Below are 24419 nucleotides of genomic sequence, written 5' to 3'. Positions count from 1 at the left end.
GGGAGACTGAGATGGGGAAAGAAAGGAGAAAAAACTGGATTGAGATGACTGCCAAATCCAACTCAAAACTTTATTTCTCTCTGTTCTTTTTAAATTATTATTTAATGGCAGCACTTTATTACTATTACTGCTACTACTATTAACACTATTCTAAAAATAATAATAGCTAACTCTTGTTAGTACTCACTATGCATCAAATATTTTTACAAATGTTTTTCATTCAATATCTTACTTTTCACACATCCAATGAGATTCATACCATTGTGATACCTATTTTACAGATGAGAAAATTCAGGAACAGAGAGAATGAAGAGATTATGAAACTTTTCTATTTCATGTACATACCATGTCACAGAAACAGAATTTGAATTTATGCACTCGAATTCCATGCTGTTTATCTCTATACTATATGGACTTCCACAAACATTTTATCCCCCCTCCCCGGGTCATAGTTTTTCCTTCGGTCAAGTCTGAAAAAGGTAAATTTTTATATGAGATTAATGCAGTGGCAAGTCTTATTGTTCAGTTCACCTCTATAAACAATTATCAAATTCACATGTGTTAGGCATAAGGAAAACAATTCAACTAGGTGCAGTCTCTGCCACAGAATGCTTACGACCTCTTAGGGAAGCAGACATCAGTCAGTCATCTCAACACAGCCTGTGAAGTACAGAACACTACAGAGGGTAAGGAAGGGTCACGTCTCTCAGACTAAAATGACTGAGAAAGGCTTCTTGGAGAAGCAAGTACTTGAGCTGAACCTTCTGGGAAGAATGAGTTAGTGAGATAAAAGAAGAAAAGAAACATTTCAGACAGAAAGCACACATGCAGGTGCTGAGCAGGAAGCAGCCTGAGTTAGGGAAATGTACGATCCCCTGTATGGTAAGGCAACTGGTGAGCTCACCTAATGATTTAGGACCTCAGCCCAAAAGGTGTGGGGAGCCACTGGAGAATGCTAGACAGATGAATGACATGATCAGATGCAGATTTTTAAAATATCACTGATATTTAACTACTCTAACCTCAAACTCAGAAAGGAAGGTGTGACTTTGCCTTGCAAGTGTTGCTGATGGAAAGATGAGTGGGACGGTTAACACATCTGGTGAGAGAACGCAGACTGAAAAACAAACATGATGAAGTGGCAATAAGCATAAATCCTTCATTTTCAGAAAACTAGTTATATCAATATAGACGAGGAATACATAGCTGGCTTGGTAAAATTTTATACAAAAAAAGTACTGACTTTCTAATTGTTCTCAAGCAAAATGGAAAATAGATGCGAAAAGAAAAGAAATCACCACAACAAGGAAACATAAACAATGTGACTTTAAATGCATAAAAATGGTAGACAGTGTCAGTCACATCAGACCCCATAGACCGCACTGCATTTGGAGAGGGCTGTCCAAATTCTAGCCTCCATACTCACAAACTGCAATCTCTTGCTTATTTTTGTAATACTAACCCTTGCCATAATGGCTGTCACATTAAAGATAGTCAATAAAAACTAATTGTTAAATCAAACTAATTAATTTAACAATTAATTTAATAATTAGTTGACCCCTAATGCTTTCCCTTCAAGTTATACTACTCAAATCCAAATATTCCTCCCAAACCCAAATGCCCTGCCGTGGAAAGAAACTTCTGGATTTGATTTTTTAAAATGCTAAACTGATTCAAAGCAACTAGTGTTTAAGGCACTCTTCTTTAATCTTTTCTATTCTAAAGGGATTGTACATTCACCTCTCTAATTACAGGAGACAAATATGTTACCACAGAAATCTTTGCTTCATTACATTTCTGGCACCTTTGCCCCTCTTAACCATTTTCTTCTGGATTACCCCTCTTTCTCTTCTCTCCATCTGGCAACTCCTTCTCATCCTTCAAAATTAGGTCAAAAGTCAGCTCTTCAGTGAAACCTTACACTGAAGAACTTACTCCCCCAGAAAAAGTTCCTTGTTTCTTTTTCTACATCTTCCTAACATAGCATCCAGTTAGCATACTGTATTTCCCAGAAATTGATAAGATCTTTGACAGTAAATGTAGTACTTCATTAATTATTTTATATCGCCCTACTAATGCCTAGAACAATGAGCATAGAATTGTAAACTCAATTAATGTTTCTTGAATGTACTTGAATTTTTCTGTAGCATGACTTTGTTCTGTTTTTTAGTTGAAGCTAACTAGATTCCTCCCGTTGTCCTTTTGACATTTCAAGCTCAATAAATCTAAATGAACTTAGCGTCTCAAGGTTTGTCTTGCCCCCATTTCCCTAATCCTGTTGAAGAACTCATCATACTCCCACCCACTCAGAGAAATTAAATTCAGGATCATATTTTGTGTGTAGGTAACCGTTATTGACGATGTTTCATCTTTCTACAAATGAGCTTTTCTGAAGCCAGCTGTATGTGTAGGTTGAGTAAGATCTTGCAAACATGGAATTATTTCAGACACACTCTGAAGACCTCCGGATCTTAAATTCTTACATTATCAGATGTCCTTAACCCTCAATTAGAGACCCTGTATATAGTCCTCTCTAGGTGAAGTCTTTTCAAATACAGCTGCTCCTGAGATGATACGATACCTCATTAAATCTTCTTAGTCACAGCTCCTACATCATGAATGATTTTTTCAGAAACCTTTACTTTCTGCCATCCATGCAAGCACATAGCCAGTCTGTGGCAGCACACGGGGCAACTGACTGTCTCTCAACATCAAGCGTTATCCAATCTCTTGTTTGTAGAGTAAATTACTAAGTATCATGGGGAGGAAGGTGGACCAGATGGCTCTTAAAGTCTCTTTAAATCTGATACTCTATGATTCCCAAAATTGGACTTTCCAAGTCCCAGTTATTTAAGACATTTTTCTACTAAACCAATTCTCTGATTTCAAAATATTATCTGTTTTTGAAACCTTTATTATAGATCCCACCTTTCAGATCCCAAATCACTATAGCTAGCGTAGCTCCAAGATCACCTACCAGCCGCTGAGCATCATTCAGTATCTGCTTCTGTCTTGCCTGGCTCGGATATATGTGGGAGATCAAGACTGGATCTAGGAGTCTTTCTTCCTCTTCAGTGAGTCCTATCACCCTGGGACAGGGTCCCCAGAGCTAACCTTGACTATTTCAGGCCATGAGGGGCACAGGCAAGGGAGAGAGCTCCAGCCCCAGAGGCAGATGAGACTCAGGCTCAGGCTAGGCCCCTGGGAGGGAACTTGGATAGAAGTGAAGTCTGCCTTCCACCAGCTGGTCTCAGAGAGGCTTTTCCCCAAGTCCTTGCCATCTCATTATCCCTTCTTCTACACCCACCCCTCTCCCCATCTCCAGTGACTTCTTAACACAGACTCTTGAACTCCGGTTCTGAAAACATGACCCCAACCCTCCCATAACTCCACCCCTAAACACACATACTCTTACATTTCCATGTCTCACCTCTCAAGTCCAAAGAGACTTTGCATTTCCCCTCGTATTTTCAACGAATTACTTTTCCTAATCATGTGCCTGATCCAATCCAACATTATTCTTCCTTTGAGAAACCTCTCTGATAGGAGTTGCCTGTTCTGAAAAAAAGCGTGGGTTTTGGAGCCCCAGAAAACTTTATTTGAATCCTGGCTTCAATAAAATACACATTTACTGAGCCCTTGCTAGGTAACACATATCGTTCTAAGCAGAATACGTGTATAAACTAATATTATCCTCACAATTACTCTATGAGATTGGTACAATTGTTATTCTTGTTTGACATTTGAGGAAACTGAGGCAGAGAGAGTTTAACAATGTGCCTAAGGTCACACAGTTGGTAGGTGCCCATAGATTATGAACCAAAGCACTCTAACCCCACAACCTGTGCTCATCTCTTTAAGCTCCACTGCTTCCAGAAGCACTGATAGTGGTTGAAGGAACATAACCAAGGTCACATAGCCACAAACGGTGCCTATCTCAAGGCCTTTACTCCTGACCACCACTCATTACCTATATGCCTTTAGGAAGTCATTTATCTCTTTGAATCTGTACTTTCTCATGTTTAAATGTTGTGTTGTGAGGGTTAAGTGAGATGAAATACAGAAAATAACTATATTCGTTCTAAAATGTGTCTACATATAATCCTGCAGGTGTAGAGTAGATGTTTGTTAAACTCCATATAACTCTGTTACCACATCTAAGTTGCTTAACGTCTCACGGCCTTATTTTCTTCACCCTTAAAAAGGGTGTGTTTGGATTGTTTTGAGAGTCAAACAACATGGCGATGCTTCGAGCCAAAGGATAGGAACACACCTATAGCTTAACAAAATTGAGCTAATCTTTTTGCTGCAATGAGAGAGATCACACATCCTGTGGACAGTGAGGCGTTTCAGTAGGCGGTGTTAGAAAGAAACTATTACAGGATGTGGGCTCATGTTATGTGATTTGGGGGAGGCTTCAAGGAGCAGGGCTTGGTCTGGATTGGATTCTGTCAGTTACTGGAGATAATTCTATCATTGGTATCTTAATTCACTTTATCTAGAAGGTAGATTAAAGTTGTAATTGATATAGAAGCAGCAGCAAAAGCCAGCCTATTAGGAAAGAAGGAAGCTATAATTGAAAGGAAACTGTAAAGTCATCACTGGGACCTCAAAGTTTGTTTAGAAACTCTTTTATAAATCTCTTGATCATTGTTAATAAGAGAAGCATAAGAATACAATTATATAAGCCCCTGGAATCTAGACAGCTGTGCCTACTAAGCAAAGCGAAGCAAAATTCTTAGATAAGATTAATGTTAACTCTGTCTGGCAGTCTACCATAAGCACGGACCACACCTGTTTTCTTTCTGTGAATTCAGGATGAAAAATGAGGACTGTACTGTTGTTAATTTTAATTATGCACATAAAACATAAACCTTCATGCTTATCATAAGACATAAAACCATTTAGTAGATTTCAGGATGGCATAGAGCATGTCCAGTAGGAAAGATTAAGAATGGCTCGTAACTTGTGTTTGTGGTTAATCATTTTGGATATATCTGAATTTGGTATTTCCACACCAAAAAAAAAAAAAAAAGTTTCCTTTTCCAAGGGAAAAATTTATAAGAATTCAGAACAGCTTTTAAATTCCAAACTGATAATCATATTTACTTTCTCCTTCCCTTCTGTTCAAGCTTGTAGGAATCGAAAAGAAAGGAAAACTTCTTTTGGCAATTTTCAAGCTACACATGATGTGGAGCTTTTTATAAACTGTGACAGATGCCCTCTAACCTCCTGTTCAGGATTCCAAATTCTGAATATTTTTCAGCTTCTCGTATGGGTTTAATCCACTCTCACATGGCCCATTTTAATTCTTTTTCTAAAACGCCGTTAGTGAAAAGCTTCACATTCAAAATAGTTCTGTATCAAACAAACCAAAGTTTAAATTATAATTTCTTCTAATATTTTCATCTTCATAGGCCACTGAGTATAACTAAATTAGTTTATAAATTGAAATCATTTGATCTCTGGTAGAAACCTCCATCACCACAGTACACTACCTTTCCTCTTCTTTTTTCTCTTGAAGTCAGGACTATTCTTGACCTTGGGAAAAACTGTCAAATTCCATAACACCACTTTTAGAATTTTGTATGAGATTTTATTTTATCAATAGGTCAATTTAGGGAGAAGAAATATTTTTTCTATTATTCATTTCCCTCCCCATGAATGTGTTCTATCTCATCATTTATATGTGTTATATAATGACTTTAAATACCAATCTATAAGAATTTCCAGAAAAAGTATTGAACATCTTTTGTTAAATACTTTATATATATTTTGTTGATGTTATAAATTCTATCTCATTAATTACATGATATAACTGTTGCTATTATACAATAACGCAATTAGCTTTTTTTTCTTTGAATTATATAAAAAGCTGGTCAACCTCCCATATTAATTTTAATAATTTATCTGTGGTTTTCTATGATTCAGCATAAATAAGAAAGTCATCTACAAATAATTACAGGGTTTTTTCCAATATTTATACTTTTAATTTCTTTACTCTTTTTGCTTATTTGCTGCAATAGTCAGTACCTCCAAACAATGTTGAACAGAAGTTATATTAGCCATTAATCTTGTTTTGTTCATGATCTTAAAGGAAATGCTTTTCATACTTCACTATCAGTTCTACTGCATGATTTTAAAGAGCTGCCCTTTATCAGGATAAGGAAGTTTTTTTGTATTTGTAGTTTTACTGCTGTTGTTTCTTATGTTTTTAATTATGAATAGTTATTGAATGCTTTTTTCCCTGCATCAAAAGAGATAATTATCATGTTTTTCCTCTTTTAATCTGTTAATACGATAAACTATATTATTCACTTTTCAAATGTTAAATGTCTTGCATTCCTGAGATAAGCCAAAATCAATCATAATCACTTGATATAGATTATTAAGTTTGGTTTAGGAGTGTTCGGAGGGAGAATTTTGTATTTATGTTAATGAGTGAGGTGGGCCTCTAAATCCTTCATACACTGATTTGATTCATTTTGGAATCAGAAAGTGCATTGTTGGGCTGTATGTCCAGTGTTTCTGTTCTCTGAAGAGGTTGTGTAAAAGTGGAGACATATTTTTCTTTAATATTTGGTAGAACTCACTTGTTAATCAATCCGGGTCCAAAGTTTCTTTCTAGTGGTATTTTTCAATTTTAATTCAATATCATTAAGATTTTTTACTGATTCTGAAGTTGATATTGGTAATTTTCAGTTTCCTGGAAATAAATCCAGCTAATTAAGCTTTTAGTTAATTGACATGTGTTGTTAATAGTATCATCTTATTATCGTTTTAAGCTTTGCTGAACTTGTAATTATATCACTTTTTCATTCCTAATATTTCTTATTTTTACCCCTCTCTCCCTCTGATTCTTTATTAGTCTCTTCAGGAGTATAATTATTTTATTTTTTTTCCCCTAGAACCAACCTTTTAATCTACATGTTCTCTTTGTTTTATATTTATTTTTATTATATTAATTTCTTTTTCTGTATTTATCTTTTTCTGCCTCCTATTTTCTTAGTAATATACTTACTAAGTATATTACTTAGTAATTATCAGTATTATTAGTAAGTATATTACTTACTTAATACTACTTTCCTCATAATATAATTTCTGTAAGTCCCCAACTTGGATGTTTCCTTGACTAATTTTACACTTTTATTCTTTTGTATTGTAATCATTTAAGGCTATGAATTTCTCTATGATAAGCACTTTAGCTTTATTCCAAGAGTTTTGAAATTATGGTTTTTAATATTGTTCAGGACTAAATGTTTCTTACTTTCCTTTAAAAGTTTTTCTTATATCTATAAGTTGTTTGGAAGTGAGGTTTTTTTTTGTTGTTTTTTGTCAAAGAAGATTGGCCCTGAGCTAACGTCTGTGCAAATCTTCCTCCATTTTGTATGCATGATGACACCACAGCATGGACCGATGAGCAGTATGTAGGTCCATGCCTGGGATCCAAACCTGTGGACCCCAGGCTGCCGAAGCAGAGCGTGTGAACTTACTCACTATGCCAATGGGCCAGCCCCCTAGAGTTGTTTTTTAAATATGAAACACATGGACATTTTAAATTTATCACTTAGTTATTTACTACAAATTTAATTATAACATGATTTAGAAACCAGTCTACAGTATAACATTAATTCTCAGCTGTGTTGAAGCTTATTTTATTTTAGTTCATTTTCAGCTTATTGGCATGCAATTGACAAATAGAAATTTTATGTATTTAAGGTGTACAACTTGATGTTTTGATATACTTGTACATTGCAAAATGACCACCACAATCAAGCTAACTAAAATATCTGTCACCTCCCATAGTTACCATTTTCTTTCTTTGCTTTTATTTATTTATTTATTTATTTTTGTGGTAGGAATGCTTAGGGTCTACCCTCTTAGCAAATAAAAGGAAAAAAGCGTACAAAACAGTATCATTAAGTGTAGTCACCATGCTGTACATTAGATCTCCAGAACAAAAGCTACAAAATTTCAGTAAGCCTTATTTTATAACCTAGCATTTGTTTAATTCCACATGTGCGTGAAGTTGATCTGTACTCTATATGCCTTCAGTGGGTGGGTCTTGTTAATTATTCTCTAAATTTTTTATACACTCACTTAGGATTTATCCACCTGGTATATTATTTACTCAGGGGAGGGTATTCAAATATCTTACTATCATAGTGGGTGTGTTATTTTTCCTCATGGTTCTCCCATCTGATTACCAGGAAGCCCTGAAAGCCACAGACTTCCTCCGCAGAGACAATCCCCTTCCACTCCAGAGTAGAGAGCAGAACACACAAACTGGGCAGGCTGGCTCCCAAGGAGAGGAGCCGAGGAAAGGACGGGGCTACACATGCCCCGTTCCTCTTCCAATCTCACCAATCAGATCAGTGCTTCTGAGACTTGAACTTGCTTCAGGTCAGCTTGAGGCTTGTTAAAACACAAATTGCTAGATCCCACCCTCAAAGTTTCTAATTTAGAAGGTCACAGATGCACATTCTCATTAAGATAAAATTCCTTATCCACAGTTAAGGTTTACCTGAGAACATTCCAGGTGATTTGTTGAAGCTCATTTATCCCACCACTAATCAACGTCCCTGTATTTGGGGACGGTTCAAAATGGTTTAGTGACTTGTTCTCTGAATTAAAGAACTGAAGAAATTGCCTATAATTTCTTATTTTTAGAACTTTATGACTGTAGAGAACAAAATACCTTTCCAATAATGCTTCTGTAGGCTCGTATAAATTATGTTTAAAAGGATTTTCTCCAGCTAGCCTACACTTAAGTGAAAAATTATATGTGACCTGATTCAAGGGTTCATACAGGTTCTGAAAAACCCACAGCTGGCATGAATGGGAGGGAGGGTAAAGATTCAGTCAGCAGAATCAGATCTTCTGTTTTTAAAATATTGTTCTTTCCTCTTACTCAGTAGAGCTAAAATTTTTGAACTGAATTCTTTACCCTACTAACTGACTTTTGAAAGACACTTATCCATTTTCCCACTGTGGGAAATTTAATGAGAAAATAGACACAAGATATTCAAGCATAAATGGTTTGTTTGCATAAGAGATTATGGAATTAAGCAAGAGCATGGAATGGTTCTATGAAGTAGAGAGTCCATTCCTACTCCAGAAAGGAAAATAGAGATGGCAGGAGGCCTAGAGCAAAAGGCTGACCAGAGAAAGCCTTGTAAAAATCCATGGCAGGCCATGTTCTCTATGAGTAGGAGAGTTACTCTGTGGGAGAGATAGGCTCCCAGAAGACGTCTATCACTCACCAAATTTTCATTCCCACCCACTTCTCCTGCTGCATGGTGCTCAGTGCCACAGACATTCTGCTTCAGGTAAGAAGGCAACTTAGAGGCCAAATGGTGTAGTGACATAATGGGAAGGGTTAGAAAACTTTGGCTATCCCATTTCCAGCCTATTTCTAAATTCCCATGCAACCTTGGTTAAGTTATTTCCCACATCTTCACTTCAGTTTTATCTTCTGTAAAGACAGATGGGTTTTTGCCAGATGCCTAACTCAGGAGTTCAGTGATTCAATGCCTAGCTGCAAATGGTGTTTGCTCAAAGTAAGGCTTCAAACATTGAATGTTGACTTAACCTGAGACTTGAACCTAGTCTTATTGTCTTACCAGTATGAGCCCATCTCTCCTACTCCCATCAACTTCTCACAACAAAAGAAAAATTGCTTTGACTTGGGAAAGGAAAGAATCACAGGTTCGATTTCTGCTATTGTTGCTGTTTTTCTCTACCCACAGCATTAGTCTTCATAGTTTAATAATATTAAAATGGGTTTCCCTTTACTTATGACCTACCATAGTTCAGAGCAGAGAGTGTAGTCCAAATCTGGGCTGGATGGTTAGGGAAAATTGACTTGAGGCTGAGGCTACATTGTCATACAAAAAAGCAAACTCAAGTGGGACAGCCCATCCACATTAAATAAGTTGGGATTCCAGAACATTTCATTATTCTAGTCAGGATTCCTGAATTGAGAGGGAAGCCAATGTTACTGTATGTCACCCCACATACATTTTCCTTCTGGTAAAATAAGTTAAAATAAACACCTAGTCATCTTTGCACTAGAAATAAAATATTTCAACATCTTTAGGAAAAAACATGAAACCCAGACACTCTTTTATTGCAGGATCACCCAGGAACACCGAACTCAACGTTCTCATGAGCTCTCCTTTCATAACTTACTGATCTATATCTGAACATGTACCCAAGAAGTTCCTTTATTTATTTATTTTTTTGCTAACCTCATTTACTATTTTCTCAGTTCTTCTCCAGGAACCCTATCTTAAACCCAATCCCACAGTCAGCTTTGGTTCTTACAAACTCTTTCAAACACAGTTCTATCTCTCTCTAAGTCTACCTAAAAGTTTACACTTGCATCCTTATTTTTTGGCTATTTTTTTACTTATGTATCCTTTCACCCATATTAGATAGGTATGGGTTTAGAGGACATATTTCTTCTCCCTTTACAAATATCCCGATTTGTCACAATCCAAGACTCAGTCCACTTTAGTTGGTCTATGAAGTGTGTTTGACAAATTATTTGACTGATTATTAGATTAGTTGACTGACTAATCAACTAAATCTTACATTTACCAAATGAATGCCTATGACTCTACAGATCCTCAGGGTCCCTTCAACATGGCCCTAATCCTCTGACTGACCCTCCTGACAGCCTCCCTCACTTCTTTATTAGGAAGAGTATAAATAATTGGGTTGAGAAAAGGGGTAAGAAAAGAATACACCAAGGCAATAAGCTTGTCTGTGCCCTCAGGTCGACTCCCAGCTGGCCCCACATAGACAATGAAGGCAGATCCAAAGAATAGTGTTACTACAGTTATGTAGGAGGAACAGGTGGAGAAGGCCTTGGCACGGCTGGCAGCTGAGGGCAGCTTCAGCACAGCTCTCAGGATACCCCCATAGAGTCCTAAAATGAGCACAAGATTGCATGCATTGATCATACCAATCACTACAATATGGACTTGAGCACACCAGCTTGTGTCCACACACGCCAATCGCATTAGTGGGGCCAGGTCACAAAAGTAATGGGCCACCTCTTTTGAACAGAAGGGCAAAGTGACTGTGAGGCTGGCTGGCACAAGTGCAGCTGAGAAGCCAGCCATCCAAGTGGTCCCTGCTAGCCATAACTGTACCTTTCTGCTCACGAGTGCATGGTAGTGGAGTGGGCGACAGATGGCAAAGTAGCGGTCCAACGCCATGACACCCAACAGATAACACTCAGTCATGCCCAAGGAATGGAAGACATATAACTGGATGAAGCACACAGCTGATGAGATGGGTGAATGTCCATGGAGCAAGGTATGCAGCAGTGTGGGCACTGTGGTGCTGACATACCAGAGTTCCAAGAAGGAGAGGACACTGATGAAGAAGTACATGGGTGTGGATAGTCCAGAATCTGCTTGAACGAGGACAATGATGAACAAGTTCCCTGCCAGGGTGAGCAGATAGATGCACAGGGTCCCTGAGAATGCAAGAAGTCGCAGAGTTCCAGTGGCAGTGAAACCAACAAGGATGAAACTCTGGATCCACGTGTGGTTGACATGATCCATGATTCCTAGGAATGAAAGGTAGAGACAGAAAGTTAACTACTTCAAGATTCTTCTTGAGAAATTTCCCCAGAGCCAGAAGTATAGAACATATGCACCTAAAAATATCTTACACATTATCAAACCAACTTCCCTCACTTTTCAAAAGAGGAACTGAAGACCAGAAAGCAGAAGTTATTTGTGTAATATCACAGTCTGCTGATGACAAAGTCAGAGTGGAGTCCACGTTTCCTGCTTCACAGCCCAGCACTTTTCCAGTTGTATAGAATGTGACACCAGAGTCTCAGGCCCGAGGATTTTCTCCCACATGCCCCACTGGGCAACAGAAGAGATAGGAAAATTTTCACACTCATCTTCTTACAGTTAAAATGAAATTTCCTACAATTCTTTAAAGCATCCACCTGTACCGTACACCCTACATCCAACAATCAGTTGTACTAAACTGTGGGAAAGGAGACATATACTTTCTAAAATGTGATTGCTGAGTCTCCTTTGTGGAACCTCTCTAGAATTCAAGAATGTTCTCAGTAAGGGCTGTAGAAGGAAAAGATGGGAGAAAAAAAGAAATGTAAATACTGGTGCATTTTAAGGAAGGACTCCCAAAGGGAATTATGTAACAGAATGTCTTTAGGGGGTTGTGTGTGAATTGATGAAGTCAGGACCCTATGATGTCAGTCTAAAGTGCTGTAGAACAAGACAAAACACATTCTCTTTGGGAATTGGCTTTCTAAACTTGCTCTACCACTAACTCAAAATGACGTTGAACCTGGCAATTTCTCCTTTCCTTACCACAACCTTCTCTTCTCTAAACTGAAGAAATTTAAATAGATGCCTCATAAAGTTACACACAGCCCTGGTAGTTTGCGATTCTCTAAAGCCCCTGAAAAATGTCTTTGGGGTGATGGTGGAGATAGATGATGTACACTAATGTCCTAAGAGTTTTCTTCCCACACATGTAATAGTCCTCACCTATGAAAGTTCAAAGCCCATTCCTAGTCCTCTCTTCAGCTTCTTTCATCTCTGCTTCACCATCCCTGTCCATTACCTGACTGTTTTGATGATATTAAGACTTGTAGCTTCTTTTTCAATGTTCTTTCTGCCTCCAAAAGACTTCCCTCTTATATTTCACATTTCTGGGAATGCTGGCCTCCCAGGTGCTCCTTGCTGTGTGTTCCCTGGGGTTGCTGGGTGTGGTTACCTCTCAGTAGGGGTTCCTATGGGGCAGGAGATTGGGCACAGGAAAGTGAAGCAGCTCAGCTCTATTTCCCAAATGACTCTCAACTCTGCAACCCTGACTGTTGGGCTCTGGAATCCAATCTCAGGGACATTGCCTCCTCGGGCCATGAAATTTTTTGCAAGTTCCATATAGCTTTCTATGGGGAGAGATAATACAACTTGCATACTTTTGTGCAAAAATGGAGAATTACATCTTGAGCATCCCAGAAGTGAATTTCATCTTTTAAAAATTCTCCTTACAGGGAAATTTCTCATCCAACTTTTCTTTCCGATCACAACTAACCTCATTACCTTATGGGCACAATCAACTCAGGCACCACTATCAATTCTGGGCTGAACATCTCTACCTTCATTAGTCTCACTACTATCTCTACCTTCGTTATGTCCTCTATCATTTATTCATTGATTTAATCATTGTTTATTGAATACCTAAAATACTGTTCTAAGTGTATTGTTCTAAGTCTCTGTTACCAGTATTGTTGCCATTACTTATATCACCACCACTATTATCATTTCCCAGGACTTCCTCATGAGGCTTATCCACTTTTTCGTAATCACTTTTATTTATATCCATCAAAAGCCCTGAGATTATCTTTATATCAAAAGCCCTGAGATTAGCATCTGAGCTCTGACCTCAGCTGGGAACTATCTGTGAGCATGTGCTTGGATGAATATGGAATCTAGAAAAATAATAGAATAAAAGCATTTATTATCGGAAGTAATACATTTGAATCTTTTATAGATCAAATGTACTTTTTCTCAGAATCAAAGGTAGAGACAAGATGGTTGCTAAATTAAATGTAATATAAAGTGGTGACTGCAAAATATGAACAAGTGTATCAACACTAAAATGAAGGAAACTATTGGACCTTCTGACATCCCATTGGAGAAACTTCCTACAGGGACTGGAGATGTTGGAGCAAAAGGAAAAGAAGATATTTGCTTCTGAGAGTGCTAATGTAACTTCAGAATTGGAAAAGTCTCTTTGAGGAAAGAAAAGCAAACAAAAACTCAAGTATTTGGACAGAGAGCCTCGTTTATTCTCAAGCAGTATTGAGCCTACATCCTTCTTCATCTGAAATACCTGTCCTTTGTCTAGGATGAATAGTTGTCACTGCTCTTTGACTAAATTACTGCATCCTTCACAGTCCCAAACACCAAGACTCTTCGTTTTCTCCTTATTTCATGGATGTGTATAGATTAGCCATCTGTCTAGATTCTTCAGATGAATGGTTGTGCTGGACTCAGAGTGGCCACTTTAATATTTATTTTTAGTTCTGTATATCTGCACACCACGTTGGTATTCCTACATTCTCCTTTTACGAGCCAGACTCTGAAAGTCTTGCCAAATACTAAAATAATGTAATAAATATGGGAAATCACAATCATTCATTCATTCCTTCATTTAATACATCTTTTAAACATCTTTTATGCCCAGGTCTTATTCTGGGAACTGGGGAAAATAAGATGCACAAAACACAGTTCTTTTCCCTAACATGTTTACTGCAGACTTTGGGAGATGGACCCTCAAACCAGACAATTATATAAAAAATATAATTTTTTTAAACATAAGAAAAAATTTCAACCTCATGCACAGTAAGATAAATTTAAGTTTAAAACTACAATGAGGTAACATTTCTTAATTTTCGTATTTACAAAGGTTCAAAAGTTTGAAAACACACTTTACAGAAATTGCTATGAAGAAACACACTTTCATCCATTGCTGGTGGAAGAACTAAATGGCATAATCTCTTTCAAAGAAAATATAAGAATATTTGCCCAAATTACATGTACATTTCCACAATGACCTGAGAATCTCACTGCTGGGAATTCATATGTACATATATGAAATAATGTATATGTAAAGTTATTCATTGTAGATCTCTATTTGATAGCCAAAGACTAGAGCAACACAAGAGTCCTTTAGTAGAGGACTAGTCAAATTAAACATACATTGGAATACTATGGAGCTATTTTTTCAAATGGGAAACCACTCTTTACAAAGAAATGAAAAGATTTTCAAGATTTCTTACTAAGAATAAGAAAAGCAAAGACACAACAAAGTTTGTAGTATGGAGCCATATGCTTAAGAATAGGAGATTATAAATTATTCTTATCTTCTGAGTTTTGCATATAGAAACACTGCAATCATACAGGAAAAACTATTAAAAGTGACCACCTGTCAGGGTGGGAATGAGGGATAGAAAGGAGCAAATATGTTGGGAATTGGGAGTAGCAGGACTTCTCTACGTAAATACTCCTGGATTGCTTTGATTTTTGAAACATTTAGTTGTATTATTTGTTGAAGCAAAGAAGTCACATTTAAAAAAAAAGTGTTAGTTCAGTGTTATGCTGTGGTCATATGTCCTTGTTTGCCCCAACTCTGGGTTAATATATCTGATGTCCTAGAGTAGTTATTAACAGTACCTCCTTTTGCTCACTAACGCATTTGAGCTTAGGCAACAACTGTATAAACACTTTATATGACGGAATATTAGTCTTAATGCTAGTGTTGATGCCAATAAGCCATAACCAATCTATAAACCATACTTGGGGTGAGTTTATTATGAACCAGATTTGAGGACCACATAGCCTGGGAGAGTCCTTCCACAAAGGAATGGAGCACTCCAAAGAAGTGAGGGCGTAGAGAGTGGTTCTATACAGTCAAAGAGCACGTATCACATATGATTGAAATGTCTCTTTTGCAATAGTCAAGAGATTGCCCTGTTGGCACAGTGATTGATGGACACAGCAGGTAGCAGGTCTGTTGTCTCTAGCTGGCTAGTCACAGCTGAGCACAGCAATCAATTCCTAGTCTAGGGAGAGATGCTTATCCTTAAGGAAATGCCAAAGTGGGGGAAGCTGCACCTTTATCTTAAGGGCATTTGTTCTTGTCTTTGGGACAAAACAAATGCTTACAGCAGATATACAATGCATGCTCAACTGCCACATCAAGCCCTTTTGGAAAAAACAAAATGAGGCCAAATTAGTTTTATACCAATAGCTTCCTCATATACTCCAATATATCCTGTTGCTTGACATTTGTTTATCACTAGTACTGAGCAACTGGTCTGATTATGGTAGATTTTAGTCCTGACTTGTTCTCATTGTCTCTCCTACTAGAGGCGTTATCTAGATATCACCAGGGAAGAAGCAGCCAAAAGTTGAGTCTTACCTTGGACACTTACACCAATATGTCACGCACTAAGGCATTGATTTTCATTTTTGTCACACCATAGCACATATAAAAAGTGATAATATTTGTAGAGAACCCACAGGTGATCAGAAAGGCTGGTTACTGCCAGAGGCAATCAGTCCAGGGACTCCAGTTTCCTCAAGCCTTATATGACCATTTAAAGGGCATGTGTTAGGGGTGAGGAATCAGTTACTCAGCACCACTGTTATTTTTATCAGTTGGGAAATTCTGCACGAAGGATGATATAAACTTTATATTCTAAAAGGAAGGAGGTTGCAAGAGAGGAAAGATTGTAAAATGAAAGGCAAGAGAGTTTGGAGCTATGAATAGATCTAAGAAAAATACTATATCCTGATGGAGTTATAGGAGGGGCACTTAATCTCTGTCACACTCATTTAACTCTTGAGTTCATTCATTCATTTGCTCACTAATGAATAAATCAATGGTGCTGCCTTGAGTTGTTAATTATTGCTATCTCTAAAACAGGATTGAAAGCCCTCAGGCTCTCTGCACAGTATAGACCCACAGAGATGGGACCCACAGGGTTATTGATTAATGGGACCCAAGCCGTTGCAAGGGCAAGCAGTTTCAGCCAGTCTTTTGTGCTGCCACCAGAGGGAGCATAGGAGTTTCCGATGTGCCTGCAATGACTTGCAAAAAGAGCCATCTCAAGAAAGGTGTCCAAGAGGAGTGAAAAGATCAGAGCTCAAAAACAATAGACATAGCAGGCCAGGGGAACAGAGTATTGCACCCTGCATTTAGAGAAGCAGCATAGATTTGGTGAAAACAGGACGTACTGTTCAGGTAATGCAAGTTGACTTTGGACACTTAGGTCAAAAGGAGATGCTTCACTTGGATGCTACCAATTCTTTTCTTTTTCTTTTTTTTTTTTGAAGATTGGCACTGAGCTAACATCTGTTGCCAATCTTCCTCTTTTTTTTTTTTCCCTCCACAAAGCTCCAGTACATAACTGTATATCCTAGTTGTAAGTCCTTCTAGTTCTTCTGTGTGAGATGCTGCCACAGCATGACTTGATGAGCAATGTGTACATCCATGCCCAGGATGACGAACCTGCAAACCCCGGGCCACCGAAGTGAAGTGCAGGACCTTAACTGCTACACCACCAGGAGGGCCCCTGGATGCTGCCAATTCTTCTGACTTCACACATAATGAAAATTTGAGATGCGTGTTGAAACTAAACATTCTCAAGGAAAGAAATTCCCACTGCTGAAATGTAGGTGGAAAATCTTTGAAGCAATAATGATTAATATCTATGTACTGCCTAAAGTTTCATTATTGTCCTCATTTTCCAGATCAGCAAACTGAGGCACAAGGAAGCTAAGTGCATTACCCAAGGTCACACTGCAAGTATAGGGTAGAATTAATGTTCGAACCCAAGCAGACAGGCCTCAGAGTCCATGCTCTGACCACTATATTGCCCTGCCTCTGGAATAATAAGGCTAATGTATGTATTGAACACTTGTCATGTGTTATTTTACTTAATCTTTAAAACTCTTTGTTACATAATTTTTTTTAAGGAAGACAAAATTGAAGTCAAGAGAGAAATTACTTTCGTTTTTGCCTAGGATCGCAAAGCCAAAAAGTGACAAAACTTGGATTTGGATCCCCTTCCACTCTCTGTTCTGGATATTCAGATCTTGCCGCCTGGGGCCTAGTTCAGATCCTGTTTTCTTTAAGAAGTGTTGCAATCATAGAATGAAAACTCCCTAAGCAGGAAGGAATGTGAGCAGTCCTCTGCTCCAGGCTCTCACTCAGCACAGAAAGAATGAGACTGAGGAAGTCTTGCCAAGGTTATCAGCCTGCCAGAGTGGATCTGGAGATGAATCCATGTCTCTTTACAGCAAGTCCAGCAATCTTTCGAATTTCATCATGTAAATATTGGGATGATTCTTCCTTCTTCAGAGGAAAATTATGAAGATTAAATTAAAAGTACATTTAAAAGCAGCTGTCACTGTTTCTGGCATAGGGCAGACATACTAAAAAAATTGGTTTGATTTTTCAGCAGTTACTTATATAAGAATGAAAAACAGAATATTTAAAACCCATATAATGGCCTAGTGTCTGCCAAGATTTTGGTCCGATCTTTCTCACTAATTTTCTCACATCCTTTTGCTGGTATTTGACCCTCAATTCACACATCACTAAAGTATGAAAGTTGAACCTGAGCAATGATTTTCAAAAGTTGCCCAGCAGAGAAAGTGGTGTGGGAGCTAGAGGAGAAAAGAGGCAATAGAATGTGGTCAGAGCTTCAGGTCCCTATTTCTATTTCAATCTGTTTTCTACTTTGTACTAGTGTGCTTTATATACAAGACTTGCAAAGCTTTTTCTTCCTTTGCTGCTTGGTTAAAAATATATATATTTATTTATTTATTCTTATTTAATACAGCTCCAGATGATTTCAAAGGTGTATTCCATGATATTAGAAGAGAACTCAGACAACACCTTCATCCAATACTTTTCTCTTTCCCCATTAGAGAGTAAATTATTATCTCTAGCTTCCAGCCTCCTGCCCGGTGGAACTGTTCTCTCCTCCCCTGAGCTACCTTTGATCATATGATAACCCCAGATCACTGGATTCCACTATACTAAGCTTTCTCCCCACGGCTCACTGTTTCACATCTGAAACCTAGGCAAGTTAGAATTTTAGTCTCTTTTTTCCAAACATGTTTTTCACCTTTTCAATCCTTCTCTGGAAATCCTATCTTGACAAAAGCCCCCACTCTCACCTTTAGTTTTTCTTCTTTGTCTCAGTATTACACTGTCTCTCTAAGTTATAAGTTCAGCAAAACCATTTGTGCTGTGTCTCTGTTATTTTCCTCCTTTGTCACATTTCTCTCCCCTTTGGATTGGGGTGAAATCAAAGACATATCTCCTTTCTCTGTACATATTCAAACTCTGATTAATCCAGGACCATCTCTTCCTGAGTAAGTGTTTGCAGCATGTTTGACAAATGAGTTGACTGATTATTTCACTGGCATTTACTTTAACTCTGACCAGATGATCAACTAACCAACTGGCTGATTCCTGCAGTTACCGGGAAGCTGGGCTATGACAATAAAGATTGTCAGCATTCCTTCAAAATAGTCCTGATCCTGACAGTGATCCTCTTCATGGCCTCCTTCACCTCCCTGTTGCGAAGGGTATAGATGATAGGATTGAGGAAAGGAGTAAGAAGGGCATATACCAAAGCAATATGTTTGTCTGTGCCTTCAGGGTGACTCCTAGGTGGCCCCACATACACTGTGAAGGCAGAAGCGTAAAAGAGTGCCACTACAGTTATGTGGGAGGAACAGGTAGAGAAGGCCTTGGCACGGCTGGCAGCTGAGGGCAGCTTCAGCACAGCTCTCAGGATACCCCCATAGAGTCCTAAAATGAGCACAAAGTTGCACCCAGTGGCCACACCAATTATTGCCCCATGGACCTGAGTATGCCAGCTTGTGTCCACACACGCCAATCGCATTAGTGGGGCCAGGTCACAAAAGTAATGGGCCACCTCTTTTAAACAGAAGGGCAGAGTGACTGTGAGGCTGGCTGGCACAAGTGCAGCTGAGAAGCCAGCCACCCAAGTGGTCCCTGCTAGCCATAACTGTATCTGCCTGCTCATGAGCACATGGTAGTGGAGTGGGCGACAGATGGCAAAGTAGCGGTCCAACGCCATGACACCCAACAGATAACACTCAGTCATGCCCAAGGAATGGAAGACATATAACTGGATGAAGCACACAGCTGATGAGATGGGTGAATGTCCATGGAGCAAGGTATGCAGCAGTGTGGGCACTGTGGTGCTGACATACCAGAGTTCCAAGAAGGAGAGGACACTGATGAAGAAGTACATGGGTGTGGATAGTCCAGAATCTGCTTGAATGAGGACAATGATGAACAAGTTCCCTGCCAGGGTGAGCAGATAGATGCACAGGGTCCCTGAGAATGCAAGAAGTCGCAGAGTTCCAGTGGTAGTGAAACCATTAAGGATAAAATTCTGGGTCCATGTGTGGTTGCCATGATCCATGATTCCTACGAACAAGGGGTAAGACAAACAATTAACTACTTCAGGATTCTTCCTCTATTCAGAAAACTTTCCCAATGCAAAGAACACTGAATGGGAGCACCTGAAAGGAACTTGACATTATCTAAGGAATGCTCTTCACTTTGCAATAGAGGAATTGTAGCCTGCAGGCAGAAATTGTTGACCCTGTACCATAGAATCTGTTAATAGGGCTGAAACTAGAAACCAAGGCTCCTGATCCCAGTTCAGTCCTTTTCCATGTTATAATATTGTGTTCTAGGTGCTCAGAAACTGGATTTCTTCCCTACACCACCATCAGGAAACAAAAGAGAGAGGAAAATTCCTACCTCCAACCTTCCTATACTTTCCACTGATAAAATAACCAGCCATATTGGGCTGTGGAGAAGACAGAAAAGTCATCCCCTAAAAGTGACTGTTGAGGCCTCTTTCAGGAAGCCTTCAGAAGTTTACAGACTGTTCTCATAAGCACTAGAAGCAGAGATGGAAAATTAAAGAAATGCAGAAGCTCTGAGAACAATCCCTGAAATCTTACGTCCGTGGCACCCGATAACTCACTCAGCAGAGAAGCTATGTGTTTTGAAAGATGATTTCCAAAGGAGACACGAACCAGGAATTCTCAACAAGAAAAGCCATGAGGTTAGAAGGCCCAAGCAAGGAATCCTGAAGATTAAAAAGAGAGCCTTCTGTCAAGTCAGGGATTTGGCTTTGTGAACTTGCAGTATCTCTGACAACACACATCGGGCAGAGCAACTTCTCCTCACGTGCCCCCAACTTCTTCTTCTCTAAAAGAAAAAAGATTTGAACAGATGTTTTCAAAGACTCTTACAACACAGATAATTTATAGTTCCCTAAAGTCACTGAAAAATGTTTATGGATTGTGGCGGGCATCAACACCACCGTCCCTAGAGTTTTTCTCCCACACCTCATCTAGGAAAGGTCAAAGCCCTTGCCTTATCTTCTTCTCCAGTTACTCTCATCTCTGCTGCACCATCACTGCCCATTACCTGACTGTTTTGATGATATTAGGATTTGCAGCATTCTCCCGAGCATTCTTTCTACCTCAGGACACTTTCCTACTTATATTTCATGTTCTTGTAAATGCTGGCTTCCCAGGGGTTCCTTGTTGTGTGTTCCTTGGGGTTTCTGGTTATGGCTAGCTCTCAATAGGAGTTCCTCTGGGGCAGGATGTTGGGTGCAGGAAAGTGAAGCAGATCAGCTCCATTCCTCAAATGACTTTTCTAACTCTTCAAATCTGATTGTTGGGTTCTAGAATCCAATATCAGGGACATTGCCTCTTCTGAGGCACTAGAAGTTTTTCAAGTCCCATATAGCTTTCTATGGGGAAACACAACCCATGTTGCATAATCTTATGTACAAATGGAGAGAGAAAATCACTGAGCACCCCAGAAGTGAGTGTCGTTTTTTTTAAAAATTGCCTTGCAAGGAGACTTCTCAATCATCTTCATTTCCATTCAACTCCAATAACAAGAACTGGATGACACAAGAGGGGTAAATCAATTTGCCCACTACTAACTTTACCACGGTATGAGAAAGATCAGCAGCACCATCACTTCTACCTTGACTCTCTTCATCTTCATGACAATCACCACCACCACTTCCTTCACCATGTCCACTATCATTTAGTCATTGATTTAATCATTATTGAATGTCTACTATGTACTGTTCTAAACCACCAATATTGCTATCGTCCTTTTCACCACTACTGTTATTATTGTTATATGGGACATCCACAGAATGTGTATCCAGTTTTCCATCATCACTCTCCTTTTTATTACCATCAGCATCATCTTCATAAAATTTCTGCAGTCAGCATATGAACTCTGACCTCAACTGGGCACTATATCTACACATGTACTGGATGGATATAAAAGTCCATAGAAATAACAGATTGAAAGCATTAACCTGTCAGAGAGTAATAAATTTGCATCACTTTTAGATGGAAATGTGGTTTAACATTTACAAATCAGAGGCATGGGACAAGATAATAGCAAAATTAAATTGTCTATCAGGACTTTAACCATAAAAGATTCGCATATAGACCACAGAAATTTAAGAGAAACCACTGAATCTCCTCAGATTAACGTAGAAAATCTTCCTGCAAGAGCTGGAGTTGTTTAAACAGTAGAAAAAGATGATGCTTGGCTTCGAGAATTTTACTTTAGAAAATAATGTAACCTCAAGATTGGAAGAATCTCTACTTGAATAAAAAATTCTCAGATGCTTAGGGAGTTAGAGGTTCTCATTCAGTCTTTTCCAACCTTGCAGCTAGATTCCACTTCATCTTAAACACCTGACCTTTCTCCAGAATGGAGAAAAACTGCTGCATTCCCCACAGTCCCAAACACCAAAACACTCCTAACTTGCAGTTTTCTTTATGGATCTATGCGACAGATTCTGAGACAGCCTTCCCCCATGCTTTGCAGTGCCCACGTATATCACCATGGCTTGACATTAAAAGAGTATATTATAATGGCTGTGTGTTTGCCTTCACAAAGCAATCAATGTAACACAAATGTATGTTTATATGAAGCTTATATACAAACCCAAATCAATGCAAAAATATATGTTAAATATTTAACACTGTATATCAATAAAGAGTGAAGTGTTTGAGTTAAAAGTAGCATGAAGAGAGGAAATAAAAGTTGGAGAGTTTCAAGTTTAGGCTTTGCTTAGCTAAGAAAATAGTTTGTTTTCTTCTCATGTCATCCCCCACCAATAGAACATTCTCACTTAATATTTATTCTGCATCAGAAATGGATCAAGAGAAAAGAGCAAGGTCTAACACCTCCATCAAGAAATTGATGATTTAACAAAAGAGACAACTAAGACTCCCTGTTACAGTGTTAAGCAAAGAACATATGATTTTAAAAGCATCAACTTTTAACAATATGTTGTTAATATTTGAAAAAAGCCTATGTTATAGGTAATGATTACAAAGAATAGGTGAAGACTTTTAGTAAAATAATCTCATAAGTGATTTTAATTTTTGTCCATCTAAATGCTCTGTGTTATGGACATGTTTATATATAATACTGTTTTCCAAGAAAAAAATTGTGACCCAAAAGCTAGAAAAGGTATTATCAAAAGCAGCTTAAATAGGGGCTGGCCCAGTGGAATAGTGGTTAAGTTCACACGTTCCCCTTTGGTGGTCCAGGGTTCACCAGTTCAGATCCCGGGTGCGGACCTACACACTGCTTCTCAAGCCATGCTGTGGCAGGCGTCCCACATATAAAGAAGAGGAAGATGGACACAGATGTTAGCTCAGGGCCAGTCCTCCTCAGCAAAAAGAGGAAGATTGCTGGTGGATGATAGCTCAGGACTAAACTTCCTCAAAAAAAAAAAAAAAAAAACAAGGAAAACAGCTTAAATAATATGAGAGGGGAAATCACAATGATTCTGTTATTCAATCATTAAATATATTTATTAATTGCTATTTTCCACACCTCATACTAGGAAAAGAATGAGTTGCATAAACCATACTGTCTTTCCTCAAGATACTTAATTTGGAGTGGAGGAGACAGATCCCAAAATAGGCATTTATAAAACAACAGGAACACTTAAATGCCAATTAGGACTGTGTGGTGGAGAACATTATAATTTCTTTTTTTTTTTAATATGAGAAAACAGTTGTTCAGAGAGAGGTTAAGTTTTTTACTCCAAACAGTATAACCAAAAAGTGGCAAAACTTAGCTTTGGACCAACATCTTCCCTCTCTGACCTGGAAATTTGTATCTTACCCATGTGGGTCTAGTTCAAATCCTGCTTTCTTTGAGAAGTATTGCAATCATGAAAGGAAAACTCCCTAAGCAGGAAGCAATGTGAGCAGTCTCCACTCCAGCCTCTCATTTGGCAGACAGAGAATGTGGCTGAGGAAGTCTTGCCAAGGTCACCAGCCCACTGGAGTAGATCTGAAGTTGAATCCATGTCTCTTTAGTATAAGCCCAGTAATCTTTCCGTTTTTATTTTTACAGAAAAAATGATTAAAAACAATTTAATAAAGAGCAGTCATGACCCAGTGACCTGCCTCTGCCATATTCCAGTCCTGTCTTAGTCACCAATGAGCTGTGCATCCTTGGCAGGTCATGTTGCCTCCTTGGCCTTCAATTCACTCATCTGAAAAGTAAGAAGATTGAACTAAATCATCTCAGCAGAGGAACTAGTTGAGGAACCAGGAGAGGAAAGAGGGCATAGGGAGTGGCTACGGCTTCCGGTGCCTGTTTCTATTTTCTGTTTCGGGCTGTTTTCTGCTTTTTACTCATCTGCTTTATCTACTATGGCTCTAATGCTGTTTGTTTGAAAATATAGGATCAGATTCCCTGGTTGTCTTCTTTGATACTTTGAGAAA

General features: G+C 38.5%; 2 protein-coding genes across 3 annotated transcripts; both read right to left on the bottom strand.

The window, feature by feature from the left end:
- Nucleotides 1-7624: 7624 nt before the first annotated feature.
- Nucleotides 7625-24187, bottom strand: OR10AA6 (olfactory receptor family 10 subfamily AA member 6). 2 transcript variants are annotated; one of them, XM_070266246.1, is made up of 2 exons: nt 24099-24187; nt 7625-11581 (listed from the first exon to the last, which is right to left on the bottom strand). In XM_070266246.1, exons 1-2 carry the CDS (start codon nt 24142-24144, stop codon nt 10632-10634), a joined length of 996 nt encoding a protein of 331 aa, XP_070122347.1. In that variant the 5' UTR covers nt 24145-24187; the 3' UTR covers nt 7625-10631.
- On the bottom strand, nt 19091-20035 carry OR10AA1 (olfactory receptor family 10 subfamily AA member 1). The gene is given in 1 exon segment (NM_001391778.1): nt 19091-20035. A coding segment is annotated over 1 exon segment (945 nt).
- Nucleotides 24188-24419: the final 232 nt, after the last annotated feature.

The sequence above is a fragment of the Equus caballus genome, chromosome 5, assembly GCF_041296265.1.
Source record: "Equus caballus isolate H_3958 breed thoroughbred chromosome 5, TB-T2T, whole genome shotgun sequence".
Classification (NCBI taxonomy): Eukaryota; Metazoa; Chordata; class Mammalia; order Perissodactyla; family Equidae; genus Equus; species Equus caballus.
This window is presented reverse-complemented; position numbering and strand designations above follow the sequence as displayed.

Excerpts from the sequence above, each read along its gene's own strand:
- OR10AA6 (XM_070266246.1), bottom strand. The coding sequence starts at position 24,144 with ATGCACAGCTCATTGGTGACTAAGACAGGACTGGAATATGGCAGAG. Across the intron at positions 11,582-24,098 it reads AGGACTGGAATATGGCAGAG|GAATCATGGATCATGTCAAC; the intron begins GCAGGTCACTGG and ends TTTCATTCCTAG.